Consider the following 19,778-nt stretch of genomic DNA (forward strand, 5'->3'; position numbering starts at 1 on the left):
ATATTACCATGAAAATGATTGCGTCACAATACCAGTAAGCCATTGCGACGGTACCCATGAGTATACCAGTCAAATTGTCTGGGTTAGAGGTCCGTTCTATTCATTCTGTGACTCAACCACATGAATGCCCTGCCATCCTGTCTTCAGTCAGCTGTTCGTGACAGTTATTTTATTTTCATGACCGTCATCATCCATAACCAACTGTTACATGGTAACTGTACCAGCCCTATTTGGGATGTTTATGAAATGAATCCTGTTTACGCTGTAAATGCTGAGTGCATTTTATCATTGACTTCAGCCATGAAGCAGAGGCAGACATACTGTATTCGTGCTTCAATTGTACCACAGAGGAAACTGCGGCCTGGGCAGAAAGAGGAAGCTGACTCGCATGTATACTTGAATTCACTCTGCCGTTTTAAAAAGAAAATGGTGACACAAATGTTTATAGATCACTGGTTTGGAACACAAAGTAGGCATAGAACACAGACACACAGTTTTACTGTGAGAGTTCACTCACGATTATTGACGTTTCGTACAATAAGTAGATGTTAGAATGGTCAAAATAGGTTTGTGTTGCATATTTGAGTGTGTGTTCTGCAGCAGTTTGAAAAGATTGCATTAGTTTAATACAAAACACAATCTAAACTAAGGAAACAAAGGTGGGTTGTTCCTCTAAAATGAGTGCCTCAATTAGAAGTTGTGCGCCAATATTGAATTTTAAAAGCCAGTTATATTCACTGAAGTTCCCTTTATTATAAACCACATAAATGCAGCCCAATTCTGATCTTTTGCCCCATTAGTGGCAAAACATCTGATCTGATTGGCAAAATACCAATTAGAGACAAAATATCAGAATTGGGCTGCTTGTAGAGGTGTGAACATTTACATGTTAAAATATTTAAACGAAATTGGGATCCTGAAAGCTGCAATATGGAACTTTTTGGATGACCCAACCAAATTATCATAGAAATGTAAGTTATAGATCTGTCATTCTAATTGAAAACAAGTCTAAGAAACGGTAGATCTGTTCTATGTGCGCTATTTATATGCTTCAAACAGCTGAAAATACAATACTTTTGGTTATGGAAAATATATATCACAGCGGTTTAGATGGTACAATGATTTTCTACACTACCTGCTTGTTTTGTCACAAACTGGCGAACTAGTGGTTTTTAGACTGTTATTCATCTTATTGCTTGCTAGCTACTCTGTGACAAGAACATGTGGTAGGTAGCTAACTAGCTTGTTGTTAATGGTTTACAAACCATTAGTGAATGTGTTAGAAAGCTAAACAGCTACCTAGCTAGACAGGTGACTGCTGTGCCTAGCCAAAAAGGACTCGCTTTGAAAGTTGGATCATGTTATCCTTTGAGGGATTTTAAGAGTTCTTACCCTATGAATTTGAACATTCAAAGCAACTGGGAATAGTCCATGGCAGGCATTGTCACCATAGCTTGCTAAATAATTTCTGAGTGATAGAAAGCACAAGCGCCACCACCAATCATCCTACACCAGGGTACCCCAACTGGGATGCTGGCCTAGGCAGAGTTCCTCTCTGTTCAGTGTCTGTTCTTTTGCCCATCTTAATCTTTTCTTTTTATTGGCCAGTCTGAGATATGACGTTTTCTTTGCAACTCTGCCAAGAAGGCCAGCATCCCAGAGTCGCCTCTTCACTGTTGATGTTGAGACTGGTGTTTTGCGGATACTATTCAATGAAGCTGCCAGTTGAGGACTTGTGAGGCGTCTACCAACGTGAGAAGCACTGTACTTTATTAATGTTACAATGGAACCAACCAAAATCATACAAAATACATTACACCAAAATCAAGGTTTCATAATTATTGGCACTCCTCATTTAGTATTTAGTGCAAACACTAATGATATCAGCATGGAGGCTTTTCCTGTAATGTTTGACAGGTTTAAGGAACACATTTGGAGGGATTTCGGACCATTCCTCTATGCAGATCCTTTCAAGATCCTTCACATTCTTGGGTTTGTGCTTATCAACTGCCCTCTTCAACTCAGCTCACAGGTTTTTGATTGGATTGAGGTCCGGCTACTGAGATGGCCATGGCAGAACATTGATTTTGTTGTCACAGAACCATTTCTGTGTGGATCTTGAGGTATGTTTTGGGTCATTGTCTTGTTGGAAAGTCCACCTACGGCCAAGTCCCAGACTTCTGGCGGAGGCAACCAGATTGTCAGCCAAAATTGCCTGATACTTGGTGGAATTCATTATGTCATCAATCTTAACTAGTGCCCCTGGACCTCTGGAATTAAAACAGCCCCAAAACATCATTGACCCACCACCATATTTAACAGTGGGTATGAGGTGCCACTCCTTGTATGCAACTCTGTTTTGACGCCAAACATGCCGATGCTGTATCTGACCAAAATGTTGGTCTCATCTGACCAGAGCACCTTCTTCTCTCACCATCCTCCTCCCTATCCTGGGGGACAAAATGCATTTGCGTCCTCTACCCATGAGGATTTCAACTGTTCCATATCTTTTGAATTTTTAATAATTGCCCTGACAGTGCTCAGTGGTATATTCAATTGCTTGTGGATCTTCTTGTTGTCATTACCAGATTTATGAAGGTCTATGACCATCTGTCTCTTTTGAACTGCCAGTTCTTTAGTTTTCTTCATGGTGTTGGATGACAAAGGGATATTGCATGCGTGTTACCGCATGTTAATACTCTATTGAAACATGAAGTGATATAATGGCTCAATATAGTTCCTTAAGACTTAGATCAACTTAAATAAGGGGAATTTAATTCCTTGTTTATAATCGTTTAGGGTGCCATTCATTGTGAAACCTTGATTTGGAGGACATTGATTTTGAATTAAATCAATAAATGATTTTGGTGGGTTCCATTGAAACATTAATAAAGTACAGTATTTCTCACATGTTGGTATTTTGAGTTTCTCTTTCATAATATTGTTTATATTTTTTTATGTATTGTTTTATTGTGTGTAGCCAGTCAGTGGTGCCAGTAATTTTGGAGCCCACTGTGTGTATAACACATGGACTCATGTCATAACCAAAAAAGTGTTAAACAAATCAAAATAGATTTGATATTTTATATTCTTCAAAGTAGCTACCCTTTTCCTTGATGATAGCTTTGCACAATCTTGGCATTCTCTCAACCAGCTTCACCTGGAATAATTTTCCAACAGTCTTGAAGGAGTTCCCACATATGCTGAGCACTTGTTGGCTGCTTTACCTTCACTCTGCGGTCCAACTCGTCCCAAAACATCTCAATTGGGTTGAGGTTGGGTGATTATGGAGGCCATGTCATCTGATGCAGCACTCCGTTACTCTCTTTCTTGGTCTAATAGCACTTACACAGCATGGAGGTGTGTTGGGTCATTGTCCTGTTGAAAAACAAATGATACTAAGCGCAAACCAGATGGGATGGCATGCTGGTTAAGTGTGCCTTGAATTCTAAATAAATCACAGTGTCACCAGCAAAGCAACTCCACACCATCACACCTCCTCCATGCTTCATGGTGGGAACCACACATGCAGAGATCATCAAATCAAATCAAATCAAATTTTATTTGTCACATACACATGGTTAGCAGATGTTAATGCGAGTGTAGCGAAATGCTTGTGCTTCTAGTTCCGACAATGCAGTAATAACGAGCAAGTAATCTAACTAACAATTCAAAAAAAAAAAAAACTACTGTCTTATACACAGTGTAAGGGGATAAAGAATATGTACATAAGGATATATGAATGAGTGATGGTACAGAGCAGCATAGGCAAGATACAGTAGATGATATCGAGTACAGTATATACATATGAGATAAGTATGTAAACCAAGTGGCATAGTTAAAGTGGCTAGTGATACATGTATTACATAAGGATGCAGTCGATGATATAGAGTACAGTATCAAACGTATGCATATGAGATGAACAATGTAGGGTAAGTAACATTATATAAGGTAGCATTGTTTAAAGTGGCTAGTGATATATTTACATCATTTCCCATCAATTCCCATGATTAAAGTGGCTGGAGTAGAGTCAGTGTCATTGACAGTGTGTTGGCAGTAGCCACTCAATGTTAGTGGTGGCTGTTTAACAGTCTGATGGCCTTGAGATAGAAGCTGTTTTTCAGTCTCTCGGTCCCAGCTTTGATGCACCTGTACTGACCTCGCCTTCTGGATGACAGCGGGGTGAACAGGCAGTGGCTCGGGTGGTTGATGTCCTTGATGATCTTTATGGCCTTCCTGTAGCATCGGGTGGTGTAGGTGTCCTGGAGGGCAGGTAGTTTGCCCCCGGTGATGCGTTGTGCAGACCTCACTACCCTCTGGAGAGCCTTACGGTTGAGGGCGGTGCAGTTGCCATACCAGGCGGTGATACAGCCCGCCAGGATGCTCTCGATTGTGCATCTGTAGAAGTTTGTGAGTGCTTTTGGTGACAAGCCGAATTTCTTCAGCCTCCTGAGGTTGAAGAGGCCCTGCTGCGCCTTCCTCACGATGCTGTCTGTGTGAGTGGACCAATTCAGTTTGTCTGTGATGTGTATGCCGAGGAACTTAAAACTTGCTACCCTCTCCACTACTGTTCCATCGATGTGGATGGGGGTGTTCCCTCTGCTGTTTCCTGAAGTCCACAATCATCTCCTTAGTTTTGTCCTGTTGAAAAACAAATGATACTAAGCGCAAACCAGATGGGATGGCATGCTGATCATCTGTTCACCTACTCTGCATCTCACAAAGACACAGCGGTTGGAACCAAAAAATTGGACTCATCAGACCAAAAGACAGATTTCCACCGGTCTAATATCCATTGCGTGTGTTTCTTGGCCCAAGCAAGTCTCTTCTTATTGGTGTCCTTTAGTAGTGGTTTCTTTGCAGCAATTCAACCATGAAGGCCTGATTCACGCAGTCTCCTCTGAAAGTTGATGTTCCAGGAGTCTGTTACTTGAGCTCTGTGAAGCCTTTATTTGGGCAGCAATTTCTGAGGATGGTAACTCTCTAATGAACTTATCCTCTGCAGCAGAGGTAACTCTGGGTCTTCCTTTCCTGTGGTGGTCCTCATAAGAGCCAGGTTCAACATAGTGCTTGATGGGTTTTGCGACTGCACATGAACAAACTTTCAAAGTTCTTTAAATGTACCGTATTGACTGACCATCATGTCTTAAAGTAATGATGCACTGTTTCGCTTTGCTTGTTTGAGCTGTTCTTGCCATAATATGGACATAGCCCTATTTGGTAAAATACCTTCTTCTGTGTACCACCGCTCCCTTGTCAAAACACAACTGATTGTCTCAAATACATTAAGGAAATACATTTCACAAATTAACTTTTAACAAGGCACACCTGTTAATTGAAATGCATTCCAGGTGACTACCTCATGAAGCTGGTTGAGAGTATTCCAAGTGTGTGCAAAGCTGTCATCAAGACAAAGGGTGGCTACTTTGAAGTATCTCAAATATAAAATAGATTTTTATTTGTTTAACACGGTTTTGGTTACTACATGATTCCATATGTTTTATTTCATAGTTTTGATGTTTTCACTATTATTCTACAATGTAGAAAAACCCCTGAATGAGTAGGTGTGTCCACATTTTTAACTGGTACTCCCTTTTTCCTCCAAACATAATGATGGTCATTATGGCCAAACAGTTCTATTCTTGTTTCATCAGACCAGAGGACATTTCTCCAAAAAGTATGATCTTTGTCCCCATGTGCAGTTGCCAACCATAGTCTGGCTTTTTTATGGCGGTTTTGGAGCAGTGGCTTCTTCCTTGCTGAGCGGCCTTTCAGGTTATGGACTCGTAGGACTCGTTTTACTGTGGATATGGATACTTTTGTACCTGTTTCCTCCAGTATCTTCATAAGGTCCTTTGCTGTTGTTCTGGGATTGATTTGCACTAAAGTATGTTAATCTCTAGGAGACGGAACGCGTCTCCTTCCTGAGCGGTATGGTGGCTGCGTGGTCCCATGGTGTTTATACTTGCGTACTATTGTTTGTACAGATGAACATGGTACCTTCAGGCATTTGGAAATTTCTTCCAAGGATGAACCAGACTTGTGTAGGACTACAATTTTCTTTCTGAGGTCTTGGCTGATTTCCTTTGATATTCAACATGATGTCAAGCAGAGACGCACTGAGTTTGAAGATAGACCTTGAATCTAGTTTGGTTTTCCTACTTACAAAGCATGTAGAGGTCTGTAATTTTATCATAGTTACACTTCAACTGTGAGAGACAGAATCTAAAACAAAAATCCAGAAAATCACATTGTATGATTTTTAAGTAATTCATTTGCATTTTATTGCATGACATAAGTATTTGATCAACTACCAACCAGTAAGAATTTCGGCTCTCACAGACCTGTTAGTTTTTCTTTAAGAAGCCCTCCTGTTCTCCACTCATTACCTGTATTAACTGCACCTGTTTGAACTCGTTACCTGTATAAAAGACACCTGTCCACACACTCATTCAAACAGACTCCAACCTCTCCACAATGGCCAAGACAAGAGAGCTGTGTAAGGACATCAGGGATAAAATTGTAGACCTGCACAAGGCTGGGATGGGCTACAGGACAATAGGCAAGCAGCTTGGTGAGAAGGCAACAACTGTTGGCGCAATTATTAGAAAATGGAAGAAGTTCAAGATGACGGTCAATCACCCTCAGTCTGGGGCTCAATGCAAGATCTCACCTTGTGGTGCATCAATGATCATGAGGAAGGTGAGGGATCAGCCCAGAACTACACGGCAGGACCTGGTCAATGACCTGAAGAGAGCTGGGACCACAGTCTCAAAGAAAACCATTAGTAACACACTACGCCATCATGGATTAAAATCCTGCAGCGCACGCAAGGTCCCCCTGCTCAAGCCAGCGCATGTCCAGGCCCGTCTGAAGTTTGCCAATGACCATCTGGATGATCCAGTTTAGGAATGAGAGAAGGTCATGCGGTCTGATGAGACAAAAATAGAGCTTTTTGGTCTAAACTCCACTCGCCATGTTTGGAGGAATAAGGATGAGTGCAACCCCAAGAACACCATCCCAACCGTGAAGCATGGAGGTGGAAACATCATTCTTTGGGGATGCTTTTCTGCAAAGGGGACAGGACAACTGCACCGGATTGAGGGGAGGATGGGTGGGGCCATGTATCGTGAGATCTTGGCCCACAACCTCCTCCCCTCAGCAAGAGCATTGAAGATGGGTCGTGGCTGGGTCTTCCAGCATGACAGCGACCCTAAACACACAGCCAGGGCAACTAAGGAGTGGCTCCATAAGAAGCATCTCAAGGTCCTGGAGTGGCCTAGCCAGTCTCCAGACCTGAACCCAATAGAAAATCTTTGGAGGGAGCTGAAAGTCCGTATTGCCCAGCAACAGCCCCGAAACCTGAAGGATCTGGAGAAGGTCTGTATGGAGGAGTGGGCCAAAATCCCTGCTGCAGTGTGTGCAAACCTGGTCAAGAACTACAGGAAATGTATGATCTCTGTAATTGCAAACAAAGGATTCTGTACCAAATATTAAGTTCTGCTTTTCTGATGTGTCAAATACTTATGTCATGCAATAAAATGCAAATGAATTACTTAAAAATCATACAATGTGATTTTCTGGATTTTTGTTTTAGATTCCGTCTCAGTTGAAGTGTACCTATGATAAAAATTACATACCTCTACATGCTTTGTAAGTAGGACAACCTGCAACATCTGCAGTGTATCAAATACTTGTTCTCCCCACTTTATATAGTGGAAGATCAAAGCCCAACTTTTAGGATGAGATGGCTGTTTTCAAGGGTGTCAGTACAGTCGATGGCCTACACCCAGTTTGGAGCAGTTTGTTACAACACCACATTGACACCGTTTACTCATTGCAAAATCTCACTACGCTTCCTGTCCATGAAAGTGTCATGAAACTAGGGGCAAACAATTGTATTGTGGTTCCTGTTCCTAGTTCTTACCCATCTTGTCTAAGGGCAGCACAATTTTATGGATTTGAGTCAGCTTTCATTCAGTAGGTTGTTGGGGGTAGTGGGTGGTGGACAAAGAAAGAAACAGTCCCTTTATTAAGGTTAAATGGAATCATATGATTGCCTAATTGTCATGATTTATCTCCATAATACATTATGTTGAGATGCATCCACTGGGCTGAGGCTCCATCTGGCCAAGGGCCTTCTGGGTTATGACTCCAGCTCCCATGGTGGCCTTCCATACATACAATAGACACATTGATTGTTCCCTGATCATTCAAATGTTTTATTTTCCCCCGAGGTTATGAACAAATGTATTTTTCTTTACTGTGCTTTCTGAATGAAGCTACAACAGCTAGCTCTATAGACTAGGCTGCTTGGCCTACATCTCAGCATTGTCAGACAGTGTTGCCGTGCTGAAACGTGGGAATGGTGGTGGTAGAAACATGCGGGTGAAGTAGTCTTGAGTCTAGTGGTGCATTGTTCACTTAGGCTCTTGGTGCTCCACTGGAGTCTAACGGTACAGTGCTTTCCTCTTCAGCTGAGGCTCAACTTGCTTCAATCAGGAAGTGAAAACAGCACTTCGTGCAAGTGGTGCATTTAGGGGCGGGGGAAACAAGGACAGGCTTAAACGGTTCTGAATTGTTGGTTTGTTCATTCACTTAATGTCGATCATAGTCATGGGTCCTCAGACAGTCAAAATGGCATTCTGTACGCTCTCACAATTCTTGAAAATGTCCCTTTATGAAGTTATGAACGATAATGGTTGTCAAGAGCCAAACAATGTAAACATTGTGAGCAGGAATAAGCTGTTAAGATGAGCTTAGAAGATAACAGGACTGCCCTAAGGTCTTTGGTTTATTTAACTCACCCCAATGGCTAGGCCTATTCCTAGATGTTATTTTCCTTCTAATACGCACATATACATACATACACTCACTCACACACACACGCACACTCACACACACACACACACACACACTCAGTAAAGTCTTCTTAATCATCGTGTTTTGAACATCATCGTGTTTTTTCAAAGGACATCGTCACAGTGTTATGACCTGGTGAATTGCAAATATACATTTGACTAGCTTTTCATCAACGCTGAAACCGACTCCTAAGGCTTCGGAGCGTTCCTTTAAGTGTTATTTTCTAAAGCTCCGCTTGAGATCCACTTTGTCGTATTCATGTTGCCCCAAACTAAAACGACCCACGTAGTGGGAGGTCAATGCAGGCGACGCAATCTTCTTTTTGTCCTCCAGGAAAAAGGCATGGCACAACACAAAGCTTGACAGTGTTGCGAAGAGGTCTTGTTTGTGTCATATTCTCACCATAATGTTCATGCTTTAAGCTACAAACTCAGACCAGGCTGTCACAGAGAGGCTGTTGTTGGAAAGACATCCGGAAGTTAAACAATTAACTGATGATGAGCCAGTGCTATATGCTCCCTCAGGGAGGTGACCAAGAACCTGATGGTCACTATGACCGAGCTCTAGAGTTCCTCTGTGGAGATGGGAGAACCTTCCAGAAGGAAAACCATCTCCACCAATCAGGCCTTGATGGTAGGGTGGCCAGACAGAAGACACTCCTTTGTAAAAGGCACATGACAGCCCACAGATTCTCTGGTCTGATGAAACCAAGATGTAACTATTTGGTTTAAATGACAAGTGTGGCATCTGGAGGAAATGTAGCACCATCCCTACGGTGAAGCATGGTGGTGGCAGCATCATGCTGTGGGGATGTTTTTCAGTTGCAGGGACTGGGAGACTAGTCAGGATCGAGGCAAAGATGAACAGAGTCTGTAAGGGCAGCACAGAGTTCCTTGATGAAATGTCCTTGAGTGGCCAGACAGAACCCAGACTTGAACCCGATCGAACATCTCTGGAGATACCTGAAAATATCTGTGCAGCAACGCTCCCCATCCAACCTGACAGAGCTTGAGAGGTTCTGCCGAGAGGAATGGGAAAAACTCCTCAAATACAGGTGTGCCAAGCTTGTGGCGTCATACCCAAGAAGACTCGATGCTGCAATCGCTGCCAAAGGTGTCTGAATACATTTGTAAATGTAAATTAAAATAATTTGCAAAAATGTCCAAAATCTATTTTTTGCTTTGTAATTATGGTGTTTTGTGCTTAGATTGATGAGTGAAAAATTATTGAATCAATTTTAGAGTAAGGCTGTAATGTAACAAAATGTGGAAAAAGTCAAGGGGTCTGAATACTTTCAGAAGGCACATTACAACAGCGGGCATCATTACAGGCCTGAGCGGCTGACATTTGGATATTTCTCATTGTTCACTGCTTGTTACCTTCACCAGATGCTGTCTGATACACAGCGACAGAGAAAGACAACCTCCCACTGAGATTGTGCAGGATAAAAACAGACCGTTGTCTGAGCACCAACTCAAAGCTTTTCTTCTGCCTGCAGTTTGCAAAGAGAGTCTAGAGAGAGGGAGAGTGCGTGGGGTTCAGGAAACCCTCAACTTCCGTGTTTACCGCTGAGGCCTGACAGAGAAATTGTCTGCTACCCTCTGTTAAAGTGGGGCAGGAGAAAACTGGGGGTGTACATAGCTCCCTGGGAGACTGGAAGGAAACCTAACGCCACTGTGCCACCCAACGGGGCAGAGAATGACTGGACTGTCACTGACTGAATTACTTTTCTCATCTCCTGAATGACCTGGTTATTTAGAAAGGCCCAGGCCGCCCCTCTTCCTCTCCCCCACTGCCCTCCTTCTCCCAGGCTTCAGCCCTAATGAGGGACCCTCTGGTCTCCATGCTCGGCCTGGAGTGGCTGTCCAATCGTCCGGTGGTCAATAAAGCTTTGTGCACTCTCTGTGTTAGCTAATAAGCACTGGCTTCAGGTTTAACATATAGCGCCTGTGCTCGCTGCCTCTCCCCTCTCTCCATACATTTTGTTACTGTTATCTGAGAATTGCCCCCATTGACAGTCAGAGCAGCGATGAGAGAGAGGAGATTGAACAGGGCAGGGTGCAGTATCAGGCTATCAGCCCCAATGCAATATGGCACAGATTCGCTGAATGCAAATAGCTTACCGTTTTAATGCCTGTGATCGTGTGGGATTAATTTCACAATTGGAACATCACTACACATGTTTTAAGAGCCCATGGAATCAAGTCTATATGTTTATGTATTAAATTACACCAAATACAGTGATACATTTTTTTTGGCTGACTTAAATTCACCTCTCGATCTTCTGACTCACATTTTGGTTGAATCAGGTGCTCTTGTAGCGGGGCCAAAACAATCCATCCATTGGATGCAACAATAGATGTGAAAAGGCCAGGGCTCAAAGGGGGGGAGCTGCATGATCTCTTCTGACTGTCTTCCTGTCAATAGAGCCTCTGTCAGGGACTAAATGAAATTGCATTGTAACTAATGTGATTATCTCCATGAAACGGCCATTAGTGGGTCAAATCTTGTTTGTCCTCCTCATCGTTTCATTGTACAACCCAATCAGAGACCACCTAGCATAGGCCACTGGCAGAGCACATAGGGCCCTATAGATACACAACAGACCCACAACAACCGACAGCTCATGAAAATCTATCAACATGATTTATTGGAAAGAAAGGGGTAGTACTACTGTTTTTAGTGTCATTAAAGGGCAAATCTGCAATTTTATTATAGACAAATACATACACATAAGACAAGCATGTTGCTAAATTAGGCTACAACCTGTAACTGGAAATCTCTACACTATTATCACATAACATACGCATAACACTTCTAGCAACTAATTTAGTTAAGGCCAGTGGTGATTTTAGCAGTAAATCTTGGTGGGGCAAACCCCCAAACATGTTTTCAATGCATGCCACAAAGCCACTACACAACACTAAACAATGCATTAATTGCGCTATAATGGTGACAAACGGTGCCCAAACTGTTAGGGCCTACAGAGCTTTCTTTTCAGCACCACGGAGTGAATCCTTACAACTGCTACACCTGGCTATCAGCAGAGCCTTGTCTGGCAGTAAAACAGTTCATTCTGGCTCATTTACTGCCTAAAAAAACAAACGTGGTTTCTACTGACAATTGAGATGTACAAACTATGGCATAAGGGAAAAATAAGAGGCAATCCGTAATTTCGATTAAGACAGTAATGAGCGAGCTAAGACGGACGTATTCAATATAACTATTCTAATAAAATTTTTGTCACATGCGCCGAATACAACCGGTGTAGACCTTACAGTGAAATGCTTACTTACGAGCCCCTAACCAACAATGCAATTTAAAAAAAATACGGATAAGAATAAAAAATAAAAGTATCAAGTAATTAAAGAGCAGCAGTAAAATAACAATAGCGAGACTATATACAGGGGGGTACTGGTACATAGTCAATGTGCAGGGGCACCGGTTAGTTGAGGTAATATGTATATGTTGGTAGAGTTATTAAAGTGACTATGCATAGATGATAACAACAGAGAGTAGCAGCGGTATTTGTTCAGCACTTTTGAAATGTACAGCGACTGAATTCAGAACATGGGCCGTTCTTACAGTATTCTCCCTGTACACCAAGTCAGAACAGTAGGATAAATAAAGGGGGCATATAAGCAAACAATGAAAGCTAATGCAATATGTGAATGTTTATCATTTTAAGCTTGGAAAAGAGACCCTTAAACCCAGACTTGGACCACACACCCTCTTCACTGAATAGCAGGCTACTGATGGCTTTGCAATGCTTGCAGTTAGCCACTGATTCCTTCCTAACCACTCACTGTTGAATTTGTGATTTCCAACTTGTGTAATGTTTATGTTCTATGGTCGTTCAGCACCGATGCATTTTATCTATAATTTATTTTCATAATACAAGGATTTGCCAGTAGATTGTCGACTTGATTCATGATGATGACTGCTTGTCTAGCTTGCTAGCTAAGATTTTGAAAGTATGATGTTGACATTATCGGTCCAATTACAGCTACGGTAGATATAACGCGATTTGACGTCATTTTATCTGTGGCCAATGACCTTTAGTCTTCTTGGATGGGCACTTCTAATGTAAATCCATGGCAGCCCCCAAGGGGCTTGACATTTTGAGCTCTCCCTGTAGAGTTTGTGGTGAGTAGTGTCCCATGACTGATAGAACACTGAGTCAATCACAGTGCAAACCTTAGCTCTGTATGTTACGCTGGCTGCCCCACCACCATACAAAGTACTGAGCTAGGCTGAAACACCTGCATTTTAGAGCTGCCTTACTCAAGAGAGCAAAAAGAGACCATGTTTGTATGTGGCATTATTAACTCAATTACATATATTTTTAACATTGTTTGCAAACTGATACGTGACACATATTAATGCCAAAATAACATGCAAAACAGGCAACACTAGTTTTTTTTACCTTAACATTTTTTTCCTTTTTTCTAGCTAAACAAGTGGGGCTCAAAACAGGTTTTGAATGATGGGTCGCCACCGGTTAAGGCACAGTAGAGCTTTTGTTTTTTTTAGTAGAGAGTAGGGCTGTGGCTGTTATGCAATGTTGTCAGCCTGTTTAATATCATGCAAAAGCCTACGGACTCATGGTAAAATAAACACATTTAGCATCTCCAGGCCTCCATGCATACAAGCTGCTGATGTGCCTTTTGAACATCTACATTTAAAAAAGTTTAATAAATCAGTACCATAAGCTCTAGGCTTGTTTATTTAGCTGACAAGATCGGTTTATAAGTCACATGCCATTATGTTATAGGATTTTATAGAATATAATTGAATTTAGCTGAATAAAATGGAAAGGATATTTTTCCCATTACAGAGCAAGTGCGCATGTGAAGTGGTTATGTTGAGCATAAAAGTGATCATTCGAAACACTAGATTTGCTAGAGTTTGAGTTATCTGGCAACTTTAGTTGTGAACTATACCAACCTTAGAATGTCTTAGAAATCAACACTTATGGGCAGCATGGTGTGACTATAGGCTATTGAGAAAGTAGCAAAAAAGCTTGCGATCTGTTCCTTGCCCCAGGCTGCACAGCTGTTCTTTCATCATGTGATCATATTTTCATCCATCAGACTAAATTTCAATTGTATCTTGTCTTGCCCAATGGAATGGCCAAATTAGAATGATCAAATGGGCAGAGGGAAAAAGACATGTAATCTATATGCCCTCGAATAGCGAATGGAGGCCGCGTGCTTTCACGCCGGTCCATTTTGTAGGCTACTTCGGTTCTATAGCAGAGCATGTGCTTAATGAGTAGCTGAGAAATACATTTAAGAACACTTATTTCACTCCACGCATCAACATCTGTTTGAGGCGCATGTTCTCTCTGCCTGACCGGTGATACAAAAATTCCCTATTACTAGGCTATTCAAAATCGAATCCAAATTCACTAATTGTAGGCTAATGGTAAGCCTGCCCTGCACAATCAGTGAACCAACAGCATCGCCTAGGGCTGGCTATACGTTCTCTACCAGACTCATGGGTATACATTTTGGGGCATAGCATAAGGTAACCAGTCCATCCAGTATCCATAATAATACAGTCCACACTCAAAAGCTAGACCAATTATGTACCAAACACTTCTTAAATCAGTTTGACATTTTATACTTTTTTCTGCAATGCTTAAAATGCAGTAGGCTATATATTCTATAACAGCACAATCATAATTTTTTCTTGTTTTGATGATGTGTTTGATGTGGTTTTTTGATTGCATATGCATTGATATCAGAGTAGTTAGAGGGACAACAGATCTCTGAGTACCAGCCCATTAGGACCTGATGGTAGTTAGACAGTTGGATACTACCAAAGCATGTCCAGAGTGCATAAAATGAGATTCCGGTGTGGCCGTAATAAGGTCACCGCAACAGCCCTAGCAGATAGCATGTAAGGTACCATACCGCATATGCATAGGCCTAACACTTCCAAAATTATGTCTGCTCCAGAAAAATGTAACAGCTAGCTAATAGCTGTGTGTGCACTGTGCACATGCTTGTTGGTTGGTGTGTGTCTAAAGTTGCTCTCCGGTTACAGTGTGGAGCTTGCAGCAGCTCTCAAATGTATTTACTCAATAAAGGCCACCTACACATGTCCTCCTTAGGCTCGGCTGGATCCTCACATTGTTATTTTTGGGTCATACAGCCACCTGTGTCCTCTTTTGCATCTACCTGAGCCGCAGATGCAAATCGCAGTTTCCCTCTGTCAATTTGTTGTTCACCACACATACACAGACAGACAGGGAAATGGGGCCTAATAACTTGGATACATAAACGTAAAATACCTCTTCATAGCTATTTACACATGTGGAGAAACGATGGACCGTTTCTGATTAATTAGTTGAAGATGAGATTGTGCTGTGTGTAGGGTACGTCTAGACCTCATTCATAACCCTTTCTCCGTCTACAAAGGGTGGTTAGGCAGAGGTGTGTGGGAATAGTTTGATACTCATAGGGCACATTAGCAAATGTACTGTGAGTACTATGTCTATACAAGATGTTTAAGTGCACACGCCTTTGAGTAGGCGTGAGCATGTGCGTTATGCACAGTACAGTATATATTTGTTTACTTCTAACGTGTTTTTGTGCTTGAGTGTTTTCATTATACCCCGAGAGAGGCCCTCATTGACACCCCTGTCTTGTGTTCTTCCACAGAGAAATACTACAACAGCCTTTGTGAGCGGCAGCCAATCGGACGCATGCTCTTTCGCCAGTTCTGTGAAACCCGGGTTGAGCTGAGGCGCTGTGTCAAATTCCTGGACACTGTGGTAAGCAAGCAAGAAAGACAGATAGGCAGGATTAAAACGCTTGTTTGTTTTTCCTCGAGATGCACATCTTCTGAAGTACTCTGAATGAGCTTGTCCAAATGTATCAAGTTCTCATGTGTTAGGGGGAAGGAGAGGAGAGGGGAAATCATTCATTTAAAGGCATTCAGTTGTACAACTGACTTGGTATCCACCTTTCCTTTCCCTCATGAAATACAGGATCTCTTGAGTTCTGGGAGCAAAGGGTTGCAATCTGTGTCAATTTTCCACCCTCCCTCTCCTCTACTTTTTCAGCGAATGTGCCCCGCACTACGCTCTTGTAGAATAATGTTTAGGTTCTACCCACCCAGTCCCGCGAGGGAAGGGGCAGTGTTAGGTGGTGATGTGGAGGTGTAGGGGGGCAGCAGGTTAGCTAGCCTACCAGTGTGTTGTTCAGAGCCCCTACCTGTTGACTCAATGATAAATCTGATCTTCCTCTCTCCACCCTGGCTTACCCCCATAGCATTGTGTGGCATTCTTCTAAAATATTGTTCTGGTACACACACACACACACACTCGTGCATGCATGCACGCTAGAGGTCTTCACGTGTCCAACAGGCCTAAAATTCTGAGATCTGACCCGGGACCAGTGCATGACTTTTATGACTTTTGTCTTTGATCTGGGTTGGGTCTGATATACAGTGGGGCAAAAAAGTCTTTAGTCAGCCACCAATTGTGCAAGTTCTCCCACTTAAAAAGATGAGGCCTGTAATTTTCATCATAGGTACACTTCAACTATGACAGACAAAATTAGAAAAAAAATCCAGAAAATCACATTGTAGGATTTTTAATGAATTTATTTGCAAATTCTGGTGGAAAATAAGTATTTGGTCACCTACAAACAAGCAAGATGTCTGGCTCTCACAGACCTGTAACTTCTTCTTTAAGAGGCTCCTCTGTCCTCCACTCGTTACCTGTATTAATGGCACCTGTTTGAACTTGTTATCAGTACCTGTCCACAACCTCAAACAGTCACACTCCAAACTCCACTATGGCCAAGACCAAAGAGCTGTCAAAGGACACCAGAAACAAAATTGTAGACCTGCACCAGGCTGGGAAGACTGAATCTGCAATAGGTAAGCAACTTGGTTTGAAGAAATCAACTGTGGGAGCAATTATTAGGAAATGGAAGACATACAAGACCACTGATAATCTCCCTCGATCTGGGGCTCCACGCAAGATCTCACCCCGTGGGGTCAAAATGATCACAAGAACGGTGAGCAGAAATCCCAGAACCACACGGGGGGACCTAGTGAATGACCTGCAGAGAGCTGGGACCAAAGTAACAAAGCCTACCATCAGTAACACACTACGCCGCCAGGGACTCAAATCCTGCAGTGCCAGACGTGTCCGCCTGCTTAAGCCAGTAAATGTCCAGGCCCTTCTGAAGTTTGCTAGAGAGCATTTGGATGATTCAGAAGAAGATTGGGAGAATGTCATATGGTCAGATGAAACCAAGATAGAACTTTTTGGTAAAAACTCAACTCGTTGTGTTTGGAGGACAAAGAATGCTGAGTTGCATGCAATGAACACCATACCTACTGTGAAGCATGGGAGTGGAAACATCATGCTTTGGGGCTGTTTTTCTGCAAAGGGACCAGGACGACTGATCCGTGTAAAGGAAAGAATGAATGGGGCCATGTATCGTGAGATTTTGAGTGAAAACCTCCTTCCATCAGCAAGGGCATTGAAGATGAAACGTGGCTGGGTCTTTCAGTATGACAATGATCCCAAACACACCGCCCGGGCAACGAAGGAGTGGCTTCGTAAGAAGCATTTCAAGGTCCTGGAGTGGCCTAGCCAGTCTCCAGATCTCAACCCCATAGAAAATCTTTGGAGGGAGTTGAAAGTCTGTGTTGCCCAGCAACAGCCCTAAAACATCATTGCTCTAGAGGAGATCTGCATGGAGGAATGGGCCAAAATACCAGCAACAGTGTGTGAAAACCTTGTGAAGACTTACAGAAAATGTTTGACCTCTGTCATTGCCAACAAAGGGTATATAACAAAGTATTTAGAAACTTTTATTATTGACCAAATACTTATTTTCCACCATAATTTGCAAATAAATTCATTAAAAATCCTACAATGTAATTTTCTGGATTTTTTTTCTCTCATTTGTCTGTCATAGTTGAAGGGTACCTATGATGAAAATTACAGGCCTCTCTCATCTTTTTAAGTGGGAGAACTTGCACAATTGGAGGCTGACTAAATACTTTTTTGCCCCACTGTAATTGCCACGGATCTCGGGTATGTGCAATTGAAATGTATACTGACTGGACCTGATTGGACAGTGTCCTCTGTTAAAGAAGCCAACAAGGGGAATGTCTTCAAGGACAAGTTTTAGTGAACAAAGATGAGAAGAATGTTGGCGCAGTCAAATGGACTGTGTGCAACTCGCTATTCAGGTTTGATGCAATTTTCTAACATTCATTAATTTTCATATTTGTTATTTGTTTTTGTATATCATTATTATTATTGTAGGCCTATTTTATAAATATAAGCCAGTTCTTTTAAATGAGGCAAAAAGTGTTTTTTGTTTCATTTTGCTGAGATATTTTTGTTGGCTAAATGAAGTTCAAACTGTCTTTTTATGTTTGTGCTATGTATTTAATTAAAGATAGATTAAAAGTAGGCCTGTTGTAAAATAAATAGGATTAGCCTCTTGTGGTCATTTGTTGGGTGGGCCTTTGGTAGGCACTCACTTTTGTTGGTAATTTCTGCAATATAAGCCTGTTCAAAACTTTTGTGAAGGTTGAAATTGGTGTTTATTTCTTTCTGTTGAGACATTTTCTTTGGCCAAATTAAGTTAATGTTGTGTTTTCCGCAATATAATAGAATTACCGGTAGTGGTACTCACACTCAAACCATGAAGAGGAAAAACTTATTTTAATGCCACAATATAATAACATGTTCGTATTTTCCTTATAAACAATGACTTGAATTACTTTTGACATAACTAATAAAGTCAAACTTTTGTGAAGGTATGGTGGGGTGTGGCTATTATTAGGCTTAGCTATGCAGGCCTATGAAGGCAGAGCGCACCAGCGTTCCAACTGACTCCTACAGTTGCACTTGAGGTGAGGAAGTATGTTTTGGGCCTACGAGGGTTACCAGTCTGTCGACTCAGAATAAATTATTCCGCTGCTCTGTCGTTCTCTACATACTTTAGTCTGAGACTGACATAATTTGAAGTTGTTTGTGATGATGAGGGGCGTTGTACAAGAAGTCATCAGCAATTTGATCGTCTCTAACCAATCTGAATATCAAAGCTACATTTTCAAACTGTCGCTTTACCTGTGCCGCTTTACTTTGAAATATTGTTTTTGAAAAGTAGAAACCAATAAAACAATAGGCTACAAAATGTTGATTATGCTATACAACGAATAGTTTTTTCTTTCATTTGTTATAGGCAGTTAAGAACACATACTTGGCCAATATTGCTTGTTGATTGATGGCGCTGCCCGGTCGGAGGGTTTCTTTATCTCTCTTTCTACTCTTGGATATGAACGGGTCTCTCGAATCCGAACCGGCACTGGTATGTTTGGGTCTGTTTTTCCACAGGCCTTTTCCAAATGGGTCTGATTGTCCTTGGGTCCATTTTAACAGGTCTCTGTTTTCCTTTTTTACATTTGTATTTATATCTGGTTGGGTGGGAAAGCCATGGATCCATTTCGGACAGATCCAACTTACGCACACACACACACTCAGTTATGAGCCACCCACTTTATCTCCTTCCCTCTAACACATTATTACTCACACACGATAATATTGATATGAGGAAGTGTCCTTGTAGCTAGATCCTCTCTGGTTGATTTAACAAACGCAAAAGCCAAGTAGAAAAAGGCTCAATGGGATGATAGCTAGTAGCATTTTGAAGATAGTCAATGGCAGTAAAATGATGAATAGGTGGCTGACTTTATGAATTAAGAGAGAGCAGACAGTCGTAACAGCTTTTATCAAGCAGTCTTCTCAAACTTTGTAAGTAGTGATCATGTCCTTTTACTGCACTGTCTCCTTCCTGCCTCGCACAGAGCCTGGGCTACATGAGAAGGAGCAAATGAGATTTGAACCTTCTCAACTGTCATTAACCATTATGGAC

The 19,778-nt window shown here is 41.8% G+C and overlaps 1 protein-coding gene across 1 annotated transcript in view; it reads left to right on the forward strand.

Moving 5' to 3' along the window:
- The window catches only part of LOC112257901 (G protein-coupled receptor kinase 6), a 63,915-nt gene that overhangs the window by 6,743 nt on the left and 37,394 nt on the right, over positions 1-19,778 (forward strand). The window contains exon 3 of the mRNA XM_024431825.2: positions 15,531-15,643. Coding sequence (XP_024287593.1) covers positions 15,531-15,643 — 113 coding nt within the window. The remainder of the gene's footprint in view (positions 1-15,530; positions 15,644-19,778) is intronic.

The sequence above is a fragment of the Oncorhynchus tshawytscha genome, linkage group LG09 (assembly GCF_018296145.1).
Source record: "Oncorhynchus tshawytscha isolate Ot180627B linkage group LG09, Otsh_v2.0, whole genome shotgun sequence".
NCBI lineage: Eukaryota > Metazoa > Chordata > Actinopteri > Salmoniformes > Salmonidae > Oncorhynchus > Oncorhynchus tshawytscha.